The sequence below is a fragment of the Thalassophryne amazonica genome, chromosome 10 (assembly GCF_902500255.1).
Source record: "Thalassophryne amazonica chromosome 10, fThaAma1.1, whole genome shotgun sequence".
Lineage (NCBI taxonomy): Eukaryota > Metazoa > Chordata > Actinopteri > Batrachoidiformes > Batrachoididae > Thalassophryne > Thalassophryne amazonica.
Genome location: NC_047112.1, coordinates 5,657,905 through 5,673,202, shown reverse-complemented (window position 1 = coordinate 5,673,202; position 15,298 = coordinate 5,657,905). Strand labels below are relative to the sequence as shown.

The 15,298-nt window shown below is 40.7% G+C and overlaps 1 protein-coding gene across 1 annotated transcript in view; it reads left to right on the top strand.

Annotated features, from left to right (window-relative positions):
• Positions 1–15,298, top strand: part of pde4dip (phosphodiesterase 4D interacting protein) — a 199,489-nt gene that overhangs the window by 3,124 nt on the left and 181,067 nt on the right. Inside the window, exons 2-3 of the mRNA XM_034179347.1 lie at positions 1,759–1,811; positions 9,564–9,631. Of these exons, the coding sequence (XP_034035238.1) occupies positions 1,759–1,811; positions 9,564–9,631 (121 nt within the window). The remainder of the gene's footprint in view (positions 1–1,758; positions 1,812–9,563; positions 9,632–15,298) is intronic.

The following is a 15,298-nucleotide window of genomic DNA, read 5'->3' as shown; positions in this document are numbered from 1 at the left end:
GCCTCGCTGGAGAGGTGTTCCGGGCACGTCCCATTGGGAGGAGGCCCCGGGGAAGACCCAGGACACGCTGGAGGGACTACATCTCTTGGCTGGCTTGGGAACGCCTTGGGGTTCCCCTGGAGGAGCTGGGGGAGGTGTGTGTGGATTGGGAGGTCTGGGCGGCTTTGCTTGAGCTGCTACCCCCACGACCCGACTCTGGATAAAGCGGAAGAAAATGGATGGATGGATGGATGGAATAACTTACAGAAGCCACAGTTAGAGATTGACTTTCTGTGTAGAAGGTCACTGGTTCAAGTCCTGATGCTCATCTCCTACTTGCCTAGCAATAAAAGAGGTGCCTGGCTGCGGTCAGTTGGGAACATCTATGATGGCGAGGAAAGAAGCTGAGCGGCCTACCTGATTGTGCCGCGGGTCAGAATGCCATCCCTAAAGATGATGATGAGTTTGAAACTTATTTTGCTTTTTTAAACATGAGCTTGACGTTGAGTCGGTTGTTCAGAAAATGTTGGTAATGAAAATTGTTGTGTGTTGGGGGGGTGTGGCTGGACATTTTGGTGTTCTTTTCTTTTCTTTGCTCTCCAGGTGGTATGAAAACTGATTTGTCTGTGGAGAAGGTGCTGGCTGAAGAGTCCTTCACCCTCATCAGCGTTATGTGCAGCACCTGTGGATGGTGCTCAAGTGCAACCTTAAAGACTTTCAGCTGAAGCAGATAATGAGATGGCGTTCTGCATTTAAGCCATGTGTGATTCAAGCAGAATTGCCGGGAACTCGACCTTGTGATGTTCGTTTGTGAGACGCTGAGGACCACGCCTGGGTTTGACACATCGTGCCTGTGAAGGAAGAAGGGTGAGGGACACATGCTGTCAGCACACATCTGAGGTGATTAATTGTTTGACTAATTGTTGATAGTAACTTGGTATTTTGTTACGCAGTAGATTTGAATTGTGATGAGAATTGTGCAGCTTGCTTCTCACTGCCGTGGCGTGCGGAGTGGTAATCCTCCACCTGTTGTGAGAAGCTGCTCATTTACATAAAGCTTAAATACAGACCTGAATGTGTTGCTGATAGTGTGTGCCTTTTGAAGGATATTGGTTGTAGCTGCTGACTTACCTCACCTTTTCTATCCTTCGCAGAGAGTCGGTTTGTCGTGTCCACCTGGGGGGTGTTTGGTGGTAAAGTGAGTCCAGAAGCGCCGGGCTTCGATCCTTTAGGCACTGGAGAGCGTGCCAGCCTTCACTCCACCAGACTGACGCATCTTTTCTTCATACACTTTGTTATGCACCAGAGGGTGGAAAAAATAAATTGTTTTGTTATTGGAACCACTTTCTGGTTATTTTAGCGCTGGGTTCCGTCAGACGCAGGTCCGCCCCTCAACCCGCGTCGACACATAACAGAAAATCATCTTTTGCTTTTTCTGTCTGTAAGTAGTAAGTGTTCTGAGACAGTCCCTGAAGACGTGCAGTTGGTGGCTGCATGTCTTTGTTTGTCCGGTGGTGAATATCGACTGCGTGACTTGAAGAATGTGCCGACTCAGTTTCTCACACCGGATTGTGAGTGTGTCTGTTTGCCTATGACACAACTTAGACTGTTCAGTCTGGAATGCTTTCTCAGAGAATCCACCGTCTTTGCAGTGACAGACAGGAGAGCACAGGTAGGATCGGAGGGAAAATCATTAAGCTGTGGAGAAACTGGTTTATAATGAGGAATTAGGATAGGTGCATGAAGACTTCTGGGCAATAGTCATCTTTTGTCTTTCAGGGACGGTGGTGCAGTGAAACGGGCCAGACCAAAAAGCCTTGGACCTGTGATGGGTAAGTAAGAGTACTTATTTATTTTATTTTGACATTTTTGAAATTTTCACTCTATCTCCTGGAAAAAAATACCTAAGTTTTGAAATCAATTGTGTTTTGAAAAACTTGAACGATATTGAAGCTCAAAGGCATACTGCTGCTTAGGAACTAAATTTGTTATGTCAAAGGTCATAGGAGGTAACATGACCACTCCGTCTTTTGAAAAACAGATCATTTTCATTTTGTCAAAGCTTTTGTCAAAGGGAAAAGTGGAGGCTGAAAGTCACACTGCCATTGCTGACATACTTTTTAGTCCTTTGCACCAAGGTCCTAAGGACTAATGCTACGGTATCAAGATTTGAGCAAGCGCCAGTGTGCAGTCTGAGGATTTTCTGAAAAACAGCTTGTTGAGTTTTGTTTTGTTTTGTTTTTTTGTTTTTTTTTTGGTGCAGAAAATCCTTGGGGGACTGCCTGATCATAGTAAATTTGACTTTCTGTCTGAATCTTTAGAATGTTATTTTTAGCAATTTTCAATTTACTGCAGAAAATCTGTTTTCCTAAGTTTGCAGAGATTAATTGGGAAGCTGCCAACAGACAAGATAAATAAATAAATAAGTCATTGTCCTTGAATCTTTATAAGCATACCTTTACACAGTGTTCCAGAAAAATACGTCTCACATTCAGAAAGATGAGGTTGTTCTGATCATTTTGATATGCACACATGTGGACTATAGTAGCAAGTACCCTAAAAGGGGAATTTCTTCAGGTCATTCATTCATTCATTCATTCATTCTTTTCTACCACTTATCTAGATCCGGTGTTGACGACCAAATGGTCCTCCCTAATGGCCCCTTCACACATAGTGCGAAGTTTGGATGCTGTTTGGACGAAAACAGCAAAACAGCACGAAACAATTCGAAATTAGCACACAAAACATCACACCGACAGGCAGGCGTGCACAAACTTGGTGCGAGAGTTCGTGCACGTGCCGGTGTCCATCAAGCAGGAACAGTGCCAGGTGCACCACATGACGGCGCTTATGTGGAAGAAATAAAAACCAGCTGGTATGTGTGGAACCACATTGTGCTGCTTATGTGGAATAAATAAAAAAATAAAAACCAGCCGGTATCTGTGGGACCACATCGTGCCGCTTATGCAGAATAATTTAAAAAAAAAAAAAAAGGGAGGTGATGGTACCTTAAGGTATGGTACACTCTAGAAAATACCATTAGGGATCTCAGGGATCTTGTTTTAGTTAAGATGCTGTTGTGTCTTGAGGTCATACTGTCGTAAGATTATTTGTTTTTGTTTAGGGTTTTTTTGGGGGGGGTGGGGTTACATGAAAGGACACAGAGAAAGAATAAACAATTGACCTAGTGTTAATGAAACTAAATCTCTCTTTGCTTTACAAATGTTTATGTTTATTTGTTGTTGATTAAATTGTAACTCTACTTCTGAAACTAAAGGACATGTTACTCAGTCTGACCTACCATATTTTCCAGAGTATAAGTCACACTGGAGTACAACTCGCCCCGGAATTTAAATCTGCCTGGAGTATAAATTGTCCTGGAGTATAAATTGCACCGGAATATAAGATGCCCTGATGCATAAGTCACCCAGAGTTTAAGTCGCTTCGGGGTATAAGTTGTCCCGGAGTATAAATGGACTGCATTTATATGGCACTTTTCCATCTGCATCAGATTTGATGCAGATGGGAAATCAGTGATTTTCTGGTCTGGCTAGGTTTTGAACTGAGGATCCTCTGGTCTGAAGCCCAAAATGTAACCACTAGACCGTCACCTCCCCCATAAATCAATCTGGAGTATAAATTTTTCAGTTCTTTAATTTTTTTTTTTGCATTACTGTTGTGTGCTTTCAATTATTGCCATTTATTCTTTTATTGTTACAGTTTATTTTGTTTAGTGCTTTGATTCCTGAAAGTCCTATATAAATAGCCCTTACAGTTAGTATTATTAATAACAAATGCTTGATGTTTCAGAGTATAAGTTACAAACTAGTAAAAAAAATAATGATAATAATACTAATGTGACTTATATTATGGAAGATACACTATTTTGTACAGTTCTAAGGTCATTAGAAGCTCTTTATTACTCTACCTTATGAAACAGAAAATCATGAAAAATCTGTAAATGTAGTGTGTTAGCGTTTCATTTATTTTTACAGGTTTTAGTTATGAGGGGATAAAACTTTTTAATAGAACTGAATGTTGGAGGCCAATCAGGGTCGTCATAAGTCTGTGCGTGTGCGTGTGCATGCATGTCATACAGCGTTATTGTGGGTTTTGAACCCCGGCGGTTAACGTCACAGGCTGCGGCCCAGAATACCTTGTAACTGTACATTACGAAGCAGCGTTTTAATAATATTTAACGTGTGGCATTTTTAAAGAACTGTCAGAAATCTGCTCTCTGCCAAACTCTTCTTGATTATGTCTCCAGGGATATGACCCCCTCCCTGCTGTGAACTGATTGGCCCTGCTTTTAAGGGAATAAAACACAAACTATTGTACAAATGTGTTCTGTGTGGAATTTCCTGGGAACGTTTGTGGCCTTTTAGAGAGGATAAGTTTGACTTTCAAACATCTGAAGACCTGGAACGGTTTCAGCTGGACCTGAATAGACCGTGTCTGCTCCTCGTGTGTGGACACGGCTCATATATTTCTATGTTTAATAGGGTTATAATGAGGTGACGTTTGATCACAAAGTCTCGGTTATGAGGAATCAATGATGCTGTTTGTGTTTCAGTCCTGTTTGCTTTGACTGATGATTCACTGCATGAGACAAGAGGTGGGACGGGCTTTCTCAACATTTTTAAATAGATTTATTTAAAGAAATGGCAACATAAATGTTATTTTTGTTCGTTTTGATGTGCGCAGTGGGACGCTCGCTGATTTCTGGCACATTCAGACGCTGTGGCTGTTTTGTGTGTTTGGGATGAAGCTAATCTTCACATATATTTATTGTCACAACTACAAGGTTAATATTTTTGGAATCAGTAACGTGATAACAGCTAAATGTGCTGAACACATAAGAGAACACAAACCACCTCAACGGGTCATTTATCCAGAGAGATAACGTCATAAGAATCCAAGCTACCTGCTGTGCTGAGTCACTGGAGCTAATGCTAGGAAACTGTCACTGTCACTACCCAGGCACGAGGTGAAGACCTTGAATTTGTTTGTGTTGCCAGTTCTAGTATTAAATCTTTCCTTTTTTAACAGTTCACACTTCAATAACACAACTTTCACAAAAGTGCTTTATTTGACTTGGTTAGCGAACAGGATAGCATGTGGGGTTTTTTCCCACCAGCAGTATGAAACTAGCGTGTGATTTCGAATTGGTGCTAATTTATGTGGTAGGCTAATGTTCACAGAGGCCATTAGATTGCTGTTGCGTTTAAATACCCATAAGTGCTGTTTCCATTAGCAGGGGCACAAAATGGCAGTGCACAGGAAGAGGCCACGATACGTTTGAACTATCTAAATTACTCAAGTTCATTCTTGTCACATAATTTCCTGCCCGGATGTTTTTCTTTGTCCTGTTAATTTTTGTTACATTCCTCCTTGTCACGGAATGTCAGTTTCTTGTTGCTTGCTAGCACCAAGGCATACAGTCAGCTAGCTCCACTCCATTCATTTGAACTTGGTGGCTGCTAACCAGCTAGCCATAACTTTGTGACTGGCTGCAGCCAACTAAGAATAATCTGTAATAAATGAGTTTTCCAGTTAAATAGCAGTAGGAAAATGCCAATAATCCACATCCCAACACACACGCACACACACTAACACTGCCTTGTTCTAATTAGCTTAAACAGTGTTGCTTGATCATTTTCTTCAATAGAAACTAAAAATAAAAAACAATTCATTTATTCTTTAGACACCTTGTGCAGTCACACAAATCCACAGATCATATCCAATTAAATGAAAGTGAATTTAAGTAAACTCTAAAATTACACGTATGTAGTAGAGGTCTGACCAACCGTAACTGAATTCATGTGGATTTGATATGTGAGCAGTTGAAGTTGAGTTTAAACGATCACGATCAGTCTTGACAACTGGAGGTGACTATCATAGCTATATGCACATGCCCAAATAATCCGTCAAAATAGAATGTGTCGAACCTGTGCTTATCCCCACCTCATCCACACGTTTTTGGTTGGTGATGCAACGGTCATCCATGACCAAATTCTGTATTTTGTCAATGACTTGATCATTTTGATTTGTGGATGGCCTACCAGAATGTGCTTCGCTCTCCACTGATGTGCACCCATTTTTGAAGTGGTTATATGACTCTTTTATTTGTGTTATGCTCATGGCATCATCACCAAAAGCCTGCTGAATTTTTCAGATGGATTCCACTTGGATATCACCAAGCTTTTGGTAAAATTGAATGCAATACCTTTGCTCAAGTCCTTCCGTCATGGTTTAACAATTGAGAATCCGGCAGGTGCTCAGTACATGTGTTCATGCTAGGCTGACTGCTAGTGCTTGATCTGCTCTGCAGGTAGGAAAAATTCATGCATGCCCAAAAAGCTTGGCTTGCTTGCTTGCCGGCTTGCTTTCTAGTAGTGATGGCAAAACAAGGCCTCATGAAGCACTTGCCATTTTTTTCTGAGCCCACTAGATGGCAGTGTCTATTCAAAAAAGAATTTGAAGCACAATGAACTTCCCTTTCCTTAGGGCCCTGTCCCACTGGTGTTTAGGAGGATTTGCGGATGGAATGCGCACAAAAGTGGCCCACATCTGCCAAACAACCGCAATAACCATGTAACATTCCTGTTTGAGTCAGCCGCCATCTGAACACATCCATGATCATCCGCAGAGGCACGCATGTCCGCAGCCAGGATTTTTGAGCTGCTCAAAAATCCTGCTGCGGATGAGATCCGCATCACTGCCTGAACACATACTGAAGACATACACAGGACATACACAACCAATGTGCCGCATATCCCCTGTCATCCGCTGATATCCGCAACCGACGGGTTGGTGCAGCTTGGCGGTGGACCGGGACAGCGTGCAAAACAGATATGACGCATGCCCAGCACGGCCACATCATGGTCGCAAATGGTATGTCGCGCATGCAGACAGAGTGGGCACGGATGGAGCGAGTGCATCACGGCCGCTGTGCCCCTCATGGGGGCGCCTCCGTGGTCGCCTTCGCTTCTGTTCCCTGTTATATCCGCTTTTCTTCCTCATGTATTCGCTGATCCACGCCGGGACATTTGTCATTTCCGCTCACCTTTGTTGCGGACGCTCAGCTTTTGTCTCCTCATTTCATGCGCAAATCCTCCTAAACGCCAGTGGGACAGAACCCTTTTTAAGATAGACACTGCCATCTAGTGGGCTTAGAAAAAAACATCAAATGCTTCATGTCAGCCAGATTCTAGTTACATTTGCATTCAGACCTCAGCAAATCAGGCTTAAACTGGGCTCAACCTGTTTAGATATTTGGTCTGAATTCCGATTGCCAACCCCAGTCTGAACAGGACCTGAGAGAAAGCACAGCTTAAGACAAGAATCATTCACGATTAAAAGTTGTAACTCAAAATATCTGCATGGGACCACTTCCTGGACTCAAAAATAGTTTGTTTGAGGTGCTCTTTGGGTGGGATACTTTATAGAAAGCTTTTAAACATTTTTTGTTATGAGAGTGCCTTGGAGTTATTTTTGGTTGTTCCTAAAAAAAAAAAAAAAAAACTACTTATTTATTTATTTATTTGTTTGTTTATTTATTGGCCAAATTCTGATGCTAATTGCGTGAGAGCACCCAAACAAAGTTAAACCATCCAGTAAAATGTCCTCCGCTGTGAATTTTGTATTTAATTATTTCTATCTTTGTCCATTTAGCTCCAGACAGATGTAATTACTTCTCATATTCCACATGTGGGGTTTTCATTTTGCGGGGGCTGAATCCTGACATTGTTACCTAAACTACCTCACCAATCTGCAGTAATCACTGTTTTTTTTTTATAGCAAACTAAAAATACAGAGGGCCTTATTTACTCAGATTCCAGATAAGTGCTAACTTGCGTCAGCTTTCCAAACTTTTACACGTTGGGTTGGTGACTGTTTTGCAGGTGATTTGCTCACAATAGTTTCACACATGAGAGCAGGTGGTAACATGATGTAGACAGCAGAATGCAAATGAGGAATTTGCACGTGTTAACAACCATAAGCACAAAATCCATCAGCCGCTTGCAGGTATGCGCAAAATAAGAGGAACACATGTTTTAACTGAAATGTAATTTATGGAACATTTTCCAATTGAATAATTAATGTACCGGAAAACTGTCAGTTTAGGGTGATGATATTCAAATGCACATTTTCACAGCTGGGTCCACTGTTAATATTCTCTTCACTGTCACATAATGTTGACCTCTGCTGTCCACTGTCCTGACCATAGACTATGGTGCTGACTCCTGTCAGGTTGCATACGGTTGCCGCACTGGACCAATGTGCACAGGACTTTATACTTATATTTCTAGAACATATAAAAACATGATGGGCTAAATGTCACTTTTTAATTTTACTTTGACAGTGGATGCTTTGTTTAGCTAAAAATAGGTCACTCTAAAGTTTTATTGTGGTGTTTTTTGTGTTAAAAACAATGGAGTGAAAATAAAGAAATGCATACCCAAACAGCTCACGGGGAATGACTTTGAATCAGATTTATGTGTGGTGTGAAACAGAGTCCAGTCAGTTAATATGGCATGTCCTCAATAAAATGAGAAACATGCAAACTGCCAAAGGAAAAAAAATCTACTGAAAATTGCCAGTTTAATCTTGTTAAAATGTCACTTTGACTTTTGACATTCACCACAAAATGTAGTTTTAAAGGTGAAGTGGGGAGGAGCAGAACACAACAACAACTAAAGGTGAGACAAAAATTTGACCTTTGAGAGTATTCATGAAAAAATTGTGCTTCTTGTTTCTGTACAACTTTATCAGTCCACACTTCAAATTTCAAAGTTCGAGCATTGTAAGCCTGGTGTGACTGGAAGCAATTTGCATTAAAAATGAATGAAAGAAAGAAAGAAAGAAAGAAAGAAAGAAAGAAAGAAAGAAAGAAGAGGCATCAGATGGCTGATGCAAACCCTGCGTGCTCTACACGCTGGGATGTGTTTTTTGTTTGTTTATTTTATGACTTCCGTCCGATCATGACACCACTTGTATGCCGTATTTTGCTGGTCAGTATAAACTTTAGGTTATCTCTTTCCCTGTTGGTTGTAGAGTTGTAGCAGAAAAATTTAACCCGCTTCACCACTTCACTGGCACGCAGGGTAAAACAAACAAACAAACAAATTACTAGACTGGACGTAATCTGTGTTCACAACAGAATGTATAAATTGACATATTTGTAGCTTTGCGTTGGGGGCTGGTCCAGCATTGGACGATGCCTTTGTGGTCAGACGCTCACAATCAACAACGCTCCTCCCGTTTTCCGTCCACATATCCATCATTTGTTTTTTCTGCAAACAGACAAATGTGACTCGATTCATATGGTCACATAATATGATAAGCAGAAGACAAACGATCCCACCTTGCCACAGGTACTACCTTTGTCCAGCTACAGTTGGACATGTTCAATCTGGACAATGAACTACAAGCAACGGGAAATCATTGAATCCTCGTTGGACTGTTTGAACCACAGCCGCTTTCTCAGACATGATGTCTTGTCTCGTTGCATTGTGGGTAGACGTGGTGGTGTTAGCCAGACCTTGCAGTAAAACAGCCTCTTTGCTTTAACACCTGTCCAGATTTCACATGTGAGGAGACTGACAAAGGACCGCCGCTGCAGATGCACAGCCTCCGAGAGTTCGAACAGGTAAGAAGCTTTGAGTCCAGCTTTGTCCTCACTCTGGACACTGAGTGTTAAACCGTTTGTTTTGGTTGTGTTGTCAACATAAGTGTTGATGAGACATGTGTTGTGTTGAAATGACACTGCACTGTAATTATGTTGTTGGGGCGTCCAGGCTCATCTCTGCTCTGTGGTAATGACTATGTAGGTGTGTTTAGAAAGATGATGTGGCAACTGGAACAGAATATGAATCAATGGTATTCTTTCACTCCCACAGATCTGACAGTCACACTTTTTCTGCCAGTGCAGGGTTTTTAATCGCACCTTTGACTGTGGACACAGACCTCACACTCTATTATAGCAACATACTGCAGCCAAATGGGATTTGACGTCTTAAAGACGTCTTTAAGGTCCTGGTTCTTCCTGTCTTACTGTGTGGTTGTGGGACTTGGACACTAACCAGTGAGCTAAGGGGATGACTGGATGTCTTTGGTACTTTGGGCTCTTCAGGGCATCCTTGGGTATCACTGTAAGGACTGTGTCAAACAAGAGCTTACGTAGTGAGAGTCAGATGAGGAGGATGACTGACATTGTGAGGGAGCATCAGCTTCAACAGTTTGGCCATGTGGTGCATTTCTAGTGTCTGAGTCTTGAGGACCTCACTTGCTGGAGAAGGCCAGGGGGACGTCCCCACACTTCACCTGGCTGCTGCAGATAGATGGTTATCTAAAAGATATGGGGATGGACCAACTGTCTGCCTGGCAGGTTGCCAGCCAGGACCCAGTGTGGCAACATGGTGTCGTGGATGTTGCGAAGCATTGCACCAATGCACGCTCCCAGACTGGATGCCTTGCTCATTCATCTCCCTTACTCTCTTTCTTTCGGGGCTAAATTCATACAAAATCCTTTTTGTAGAGTTGTGTGGAGGTTCAGTGTGACAGAATGTCACCTTTATGAAGCAACCAAAGGCCTCATGCTTTTGCTGTCAGTGCTTTGTGACACTGTAACTACATTTTGCCACTGAAACTGGTGCTTAATTTGCATCTTAAAAAGTACACATAATAAAATGGATCATAAAGTGATGTACATACATTGTATTACACTAGCGTGTTGCCCGTGGGGATCCATGGGCTCTAGATTGGGTAGTGTTTATAAAATAGGTAGCTGAAATTTTTCAAGGGTCACAATAAATTACACACAGCTTTTTGTCTTTTCTGCAATCTGCTGTAAGCAGGTGCTTTTAATTTGACAAACAGAGACGTGGCAGAAGACATTAAAAGCACTACACATTTCACTCATGGTAGCAGCAACATAAGTTAACTCAACTGACTAAACCAATTGAACTACAAAACTACAATAAAACAGTAACACTAACAGCACTGTTAAACTAACAAGAACCACAATAATGTTTAAAATCCCAATGTCCCGAACTCCCATGGTGCATTGCAGTACAATGTCCATTGGTAAGCTAAAATTGTGAATTTCTCAAAAAATATTTGTCCTATCAACGTTCCATTTTCATAGCATTCATCCCTGACCCAAAATACATAAGCATACCAAACAGAAAATGTTAGTCTCCCTGGTTTCTGTGTGATTCAAACCATAAACACACATACACGCACATACGCATACAGAGGCCACTTGGCTATTATAGTGTAGATTTAGGGGAGAGGATGACTCAATATAAATCTATATAAATATATATGTACTTGTTTAAGTCCACTAGAAAAACATGAAATATTAATTTTCTTACAGGGGAGGGATTTGGGAGCAGGGGGTGTGAATCCACCCCACCAGTCTACAAAAATAAAGAAAAATGCAAAGAAAAAAGAAAATAAAGAAAGAAAGAAAAGAAGGGAAAGTTTTTAAATTTGATAAGCTAATATTTGTCACAACTTCTTAGTCATTATCTTCCACTGAAAAAAGGTGAAAATATCTCACTGTGTTCAACAACATGACAATTTTTCACTTTATCATCCATCCATAGAAGTAGGATAAACATCTATGATGACATGATGCTATTTTAGATTAAAGTGTTTTTGGAGATTCTTGAACAATCTGTCAAAAATTATGATTATGAAAGATATGGTTTACAAAAAATGTGACTTTTTTTTTACCTTAGCATTCGTAGTTGATTACTACTAGTGTATATTTTTTTAATGCCAGTGAAAATATTACACTATCATTCCATGAATGAGTGGAATCCACTCAGTGGATTACCCAATTACAATGAATCACCACCACCACCCCCCACCCGACCCCGCAAGCACCACCAAATATTTCTGGATCCACCCCTGTTTTTGTATTTTGTTGAGTTACTCTGGAATTGAAGCTACATTTTTTAAAAGGATGATGAAAATCAGAATGGGTGCAGCCTTTTAATTGTCATATTTAATGTGATGCCGTGTTAATTTGGTCATCAGATGCACATGTGTGAATAAATCAGGTCCATATGTCAGCGTGTGCTCGTCGGCAGCCGTGTGTCTGGTTGTTTTGGAACAGAGGAGATGGGAGGTGTCGTTTTCCTCCTCTGGTTCTGGGTCGGAGTAATGGATTCTGGGAGCTGTGCCAGGTGCATTATGGGTATGATGCTGTAATTACTGGGCTGCCCTTCAGCTTCAGAGAGCAGAGGTGCTGTGGACACTTTGATTTGTTTTGGCACTGATTACATCTAAAACTCTCTTTTTAACCATAAATAGACCATCTTGATTTTTCTGTAACCATGCGATAAATTCCAGCAAATGATGGCGCATCATAACGGCGGTTTTCACAGAAGAACACGCTGCTTTCAGATCTGTAAAGGCTGGACCGTTTTTGCTTTCACGTAACCCTTAAAGGTGAAGCCCCCTTTCAATATTTTTAAAATCATTTAAGTCATGAAAAGGACTTTTTTATGCACCACTATAATTTTTTTCCATAGTATCCAGATAAAGAATTCACAATCTTATATCATCAATATGATCAAAAGTTACCTTGTGGAAACATTTTTGAATTTTGACCCATGTGGGCTAAAATACAGTGGCAAGGGGCGGGGCTTTCCTGACTCCCTTTTGGCACTGCTACACTATGGCTGTTAGTCAAAGTCACCAAAGAAAAGTAGTAAGTAGAGTTTCCATTGTGACTGAAAGCGCCAAAAAATTATAAATCTGGTGAATTTACTAACCGTTCTGCCGCTGTTGATGGTTAGTGTGACTAATTATCCCACCATCACCATCACCATAAATGATTTAGTTCAGAGTTCAGTCAGTTTGGACTCTGTTTACTCTGGTTGCCTCAGATGACATTGTTGTCTTGATGGTGCCAGTTCTTATTTCATTAAAAATTCATTTGACACAAATTACTTAATAATTGGACAGACTCATGGATCACAGATAATTATATCTAAATGAAATATTTGCAATAAGGAGGTCCTGGGTTCAAAGCCCACAGATCTTATTCATCTGTGTGTCGATGAAGCAGTGAACCAGGGTATTGTTTTCTCTAGTGCGTGTGTGTCTGTGTGTCTTAGGACAAGATAACTCAAACCTGGCTGGACAGATTTCCTTCAAACTTGGTGGAAACATTACTTGTATAGATATCTAGAGGTGATTAGATTTTGGAGTAGTTTGGTCAAAGGTCAAAGTTCAAGGGCAAGGAAAAGATGGTCTGAAAAACACCTTTTTTGTATATCTCAACAACAATAACCCTAGATGGATGGTTCTAAAGCATATATTGATCAGCAAAATGTTTGTGACTGATGGGTTTGAATGACTTAATGAAGTCATACATCGAAAAAGAAAAAACAAACTGCCATTACAGACATGCATATATTTAGTTTTACATCTGATGGAACAGTTGTGGCAAATTAATAAGTGGCTCCATAAAGCTCCTGATATGGTGACAAAAGGAGAAGAAGACAATAGATGGGATCCAAAATGTCATTTGATGAATGTGAGTGAAGCTCAGACTTCATTGTGAAGCATGAAGCACTGATGTGAAATATTGTCTGTAACCAAAAGTAAATAATCTGAGGCAGGAAATCTAAAACTTTCTTTTCTTTGCAGTGTGACTGACTGCAGTATTTACACTTCAGACTCTCGGAAACAACAGATTTTTTTTATATAATTCAGAGCAGAAACATAAGAGTCGGGTTCTTGTCTGAAAAATGTCCACGTGGTGACGGAGCACATTTTGGCTCACTGACGTTGTTTTGCGTTAACTTTTTTGACAGTGGTAGCACATGTTGGTCCCGTCATCTTAACCGAGCACTCTGGTTTATTAAATCCAGGTTAGAACCATGTGTGTGTGTGTGTGTGTGTGTGTGTATACAGTTTACATCAGTTTAAAGAGTCAATCCTCTTGCCGCCGGCTCTGTAGAAGAAATATGAACCTGCCAGAGCAGCATTTGTAGCTGTCAAACATCCACGCTCTGAAAGTCATGTTTTGTTTTGTTTTGTTTTTTGTTTAGTTTTCTTTTCTTTTTTAAGAAAATCAGCCAATCAGAATGCTCCTTTCCTCAAACAGGCTTTATTAGTCCACAGGAAAAATGAAAAGCACATGGCTGTCTATAACTGTGAATTCAAACCGACCACAGAGTCTCTGAGATTGATAGGAGGAGGAGGAGGATTGTGGGTAATTTGGGCCATTAAAACCTCAGGACAAATTAGGGTTGTTAATCTGTTATTTTGCCCTCAGTTCCAGTGTTCCACAAAGCCACATGAGACTATGAGGGGTCTGTCAGAGTGGGATTACCGTCACTGGAGTGGCAGGAACGGACCCAAACACTGAAAGAACACCAGAACCCTGAGCAGAGTGCGCCATCACAACCGCCATCACAACACCTTCACAACGCCATCACCAGTGTTGCCACAGTTACTTTGATGAAGTAATCCAATTACTGATTACTGATTACTCCTTGAAAAAGTAACTTAGTTACTTTACTGATTACTCAATTGTAAAAGTAACTAAGTTAGATTACTAGTTACTTTTTTAGTTACTTTCCCCAGCTGCCCACAACAACCCTCTGCCACCTCAACATGACAATGATACCTGTTTTGTCAAAACTCACTTTATAGTCACCCTTTCTTGTCTTCAATGAAAATAAATACTTGTTTTATAAAAAGTAAAATAATCTTTCTTGACCTCATATTTAACTGTTGACAGCACTGTAACAGTAAAACTTGCAATTTCTAACCTACATTGTTTATAAATGTAACTATTAAATTCTAACATTTTTCTAACATTTAAATTCTCTATAAACATTTTACTTGTCAAAATTATTATTATTTTAAGTAGTATTAGTAGTTGTAGTAAAAAAACAGCTTCAAAACTGGACCTTTAATCTAGGGGTGTTGTGAGGGCACATCCCTCCCCCACGCCCCCATTCCATCTGGATTCGCCCCTGCTTTGGCGTTTGAGCACAAAGAATGGATAACATTTATTTATGCAGAAAACATGACCAGATTTACAGGTAAGAAAGTTTTATTGCGTTTTCACATCATGTGGTCCTCAGAAAGAGAGTTTAGGTGCATCTGAGTGGAAAATAGTGTTAGTTGTTGACGCGTCGCGGAGGATCAGCTGTTTTTAACAAGCAGATACGGAGCGGCTCAGCTCAGAATTCTAAATAAAGGAGAAAAATAAAGCCTAAAAATGACTTTGTAAAGCTCAGTGCAGGTGTGCTGTTTTCACCGCGCTTTAAGAGGTGAGGACGAGTCG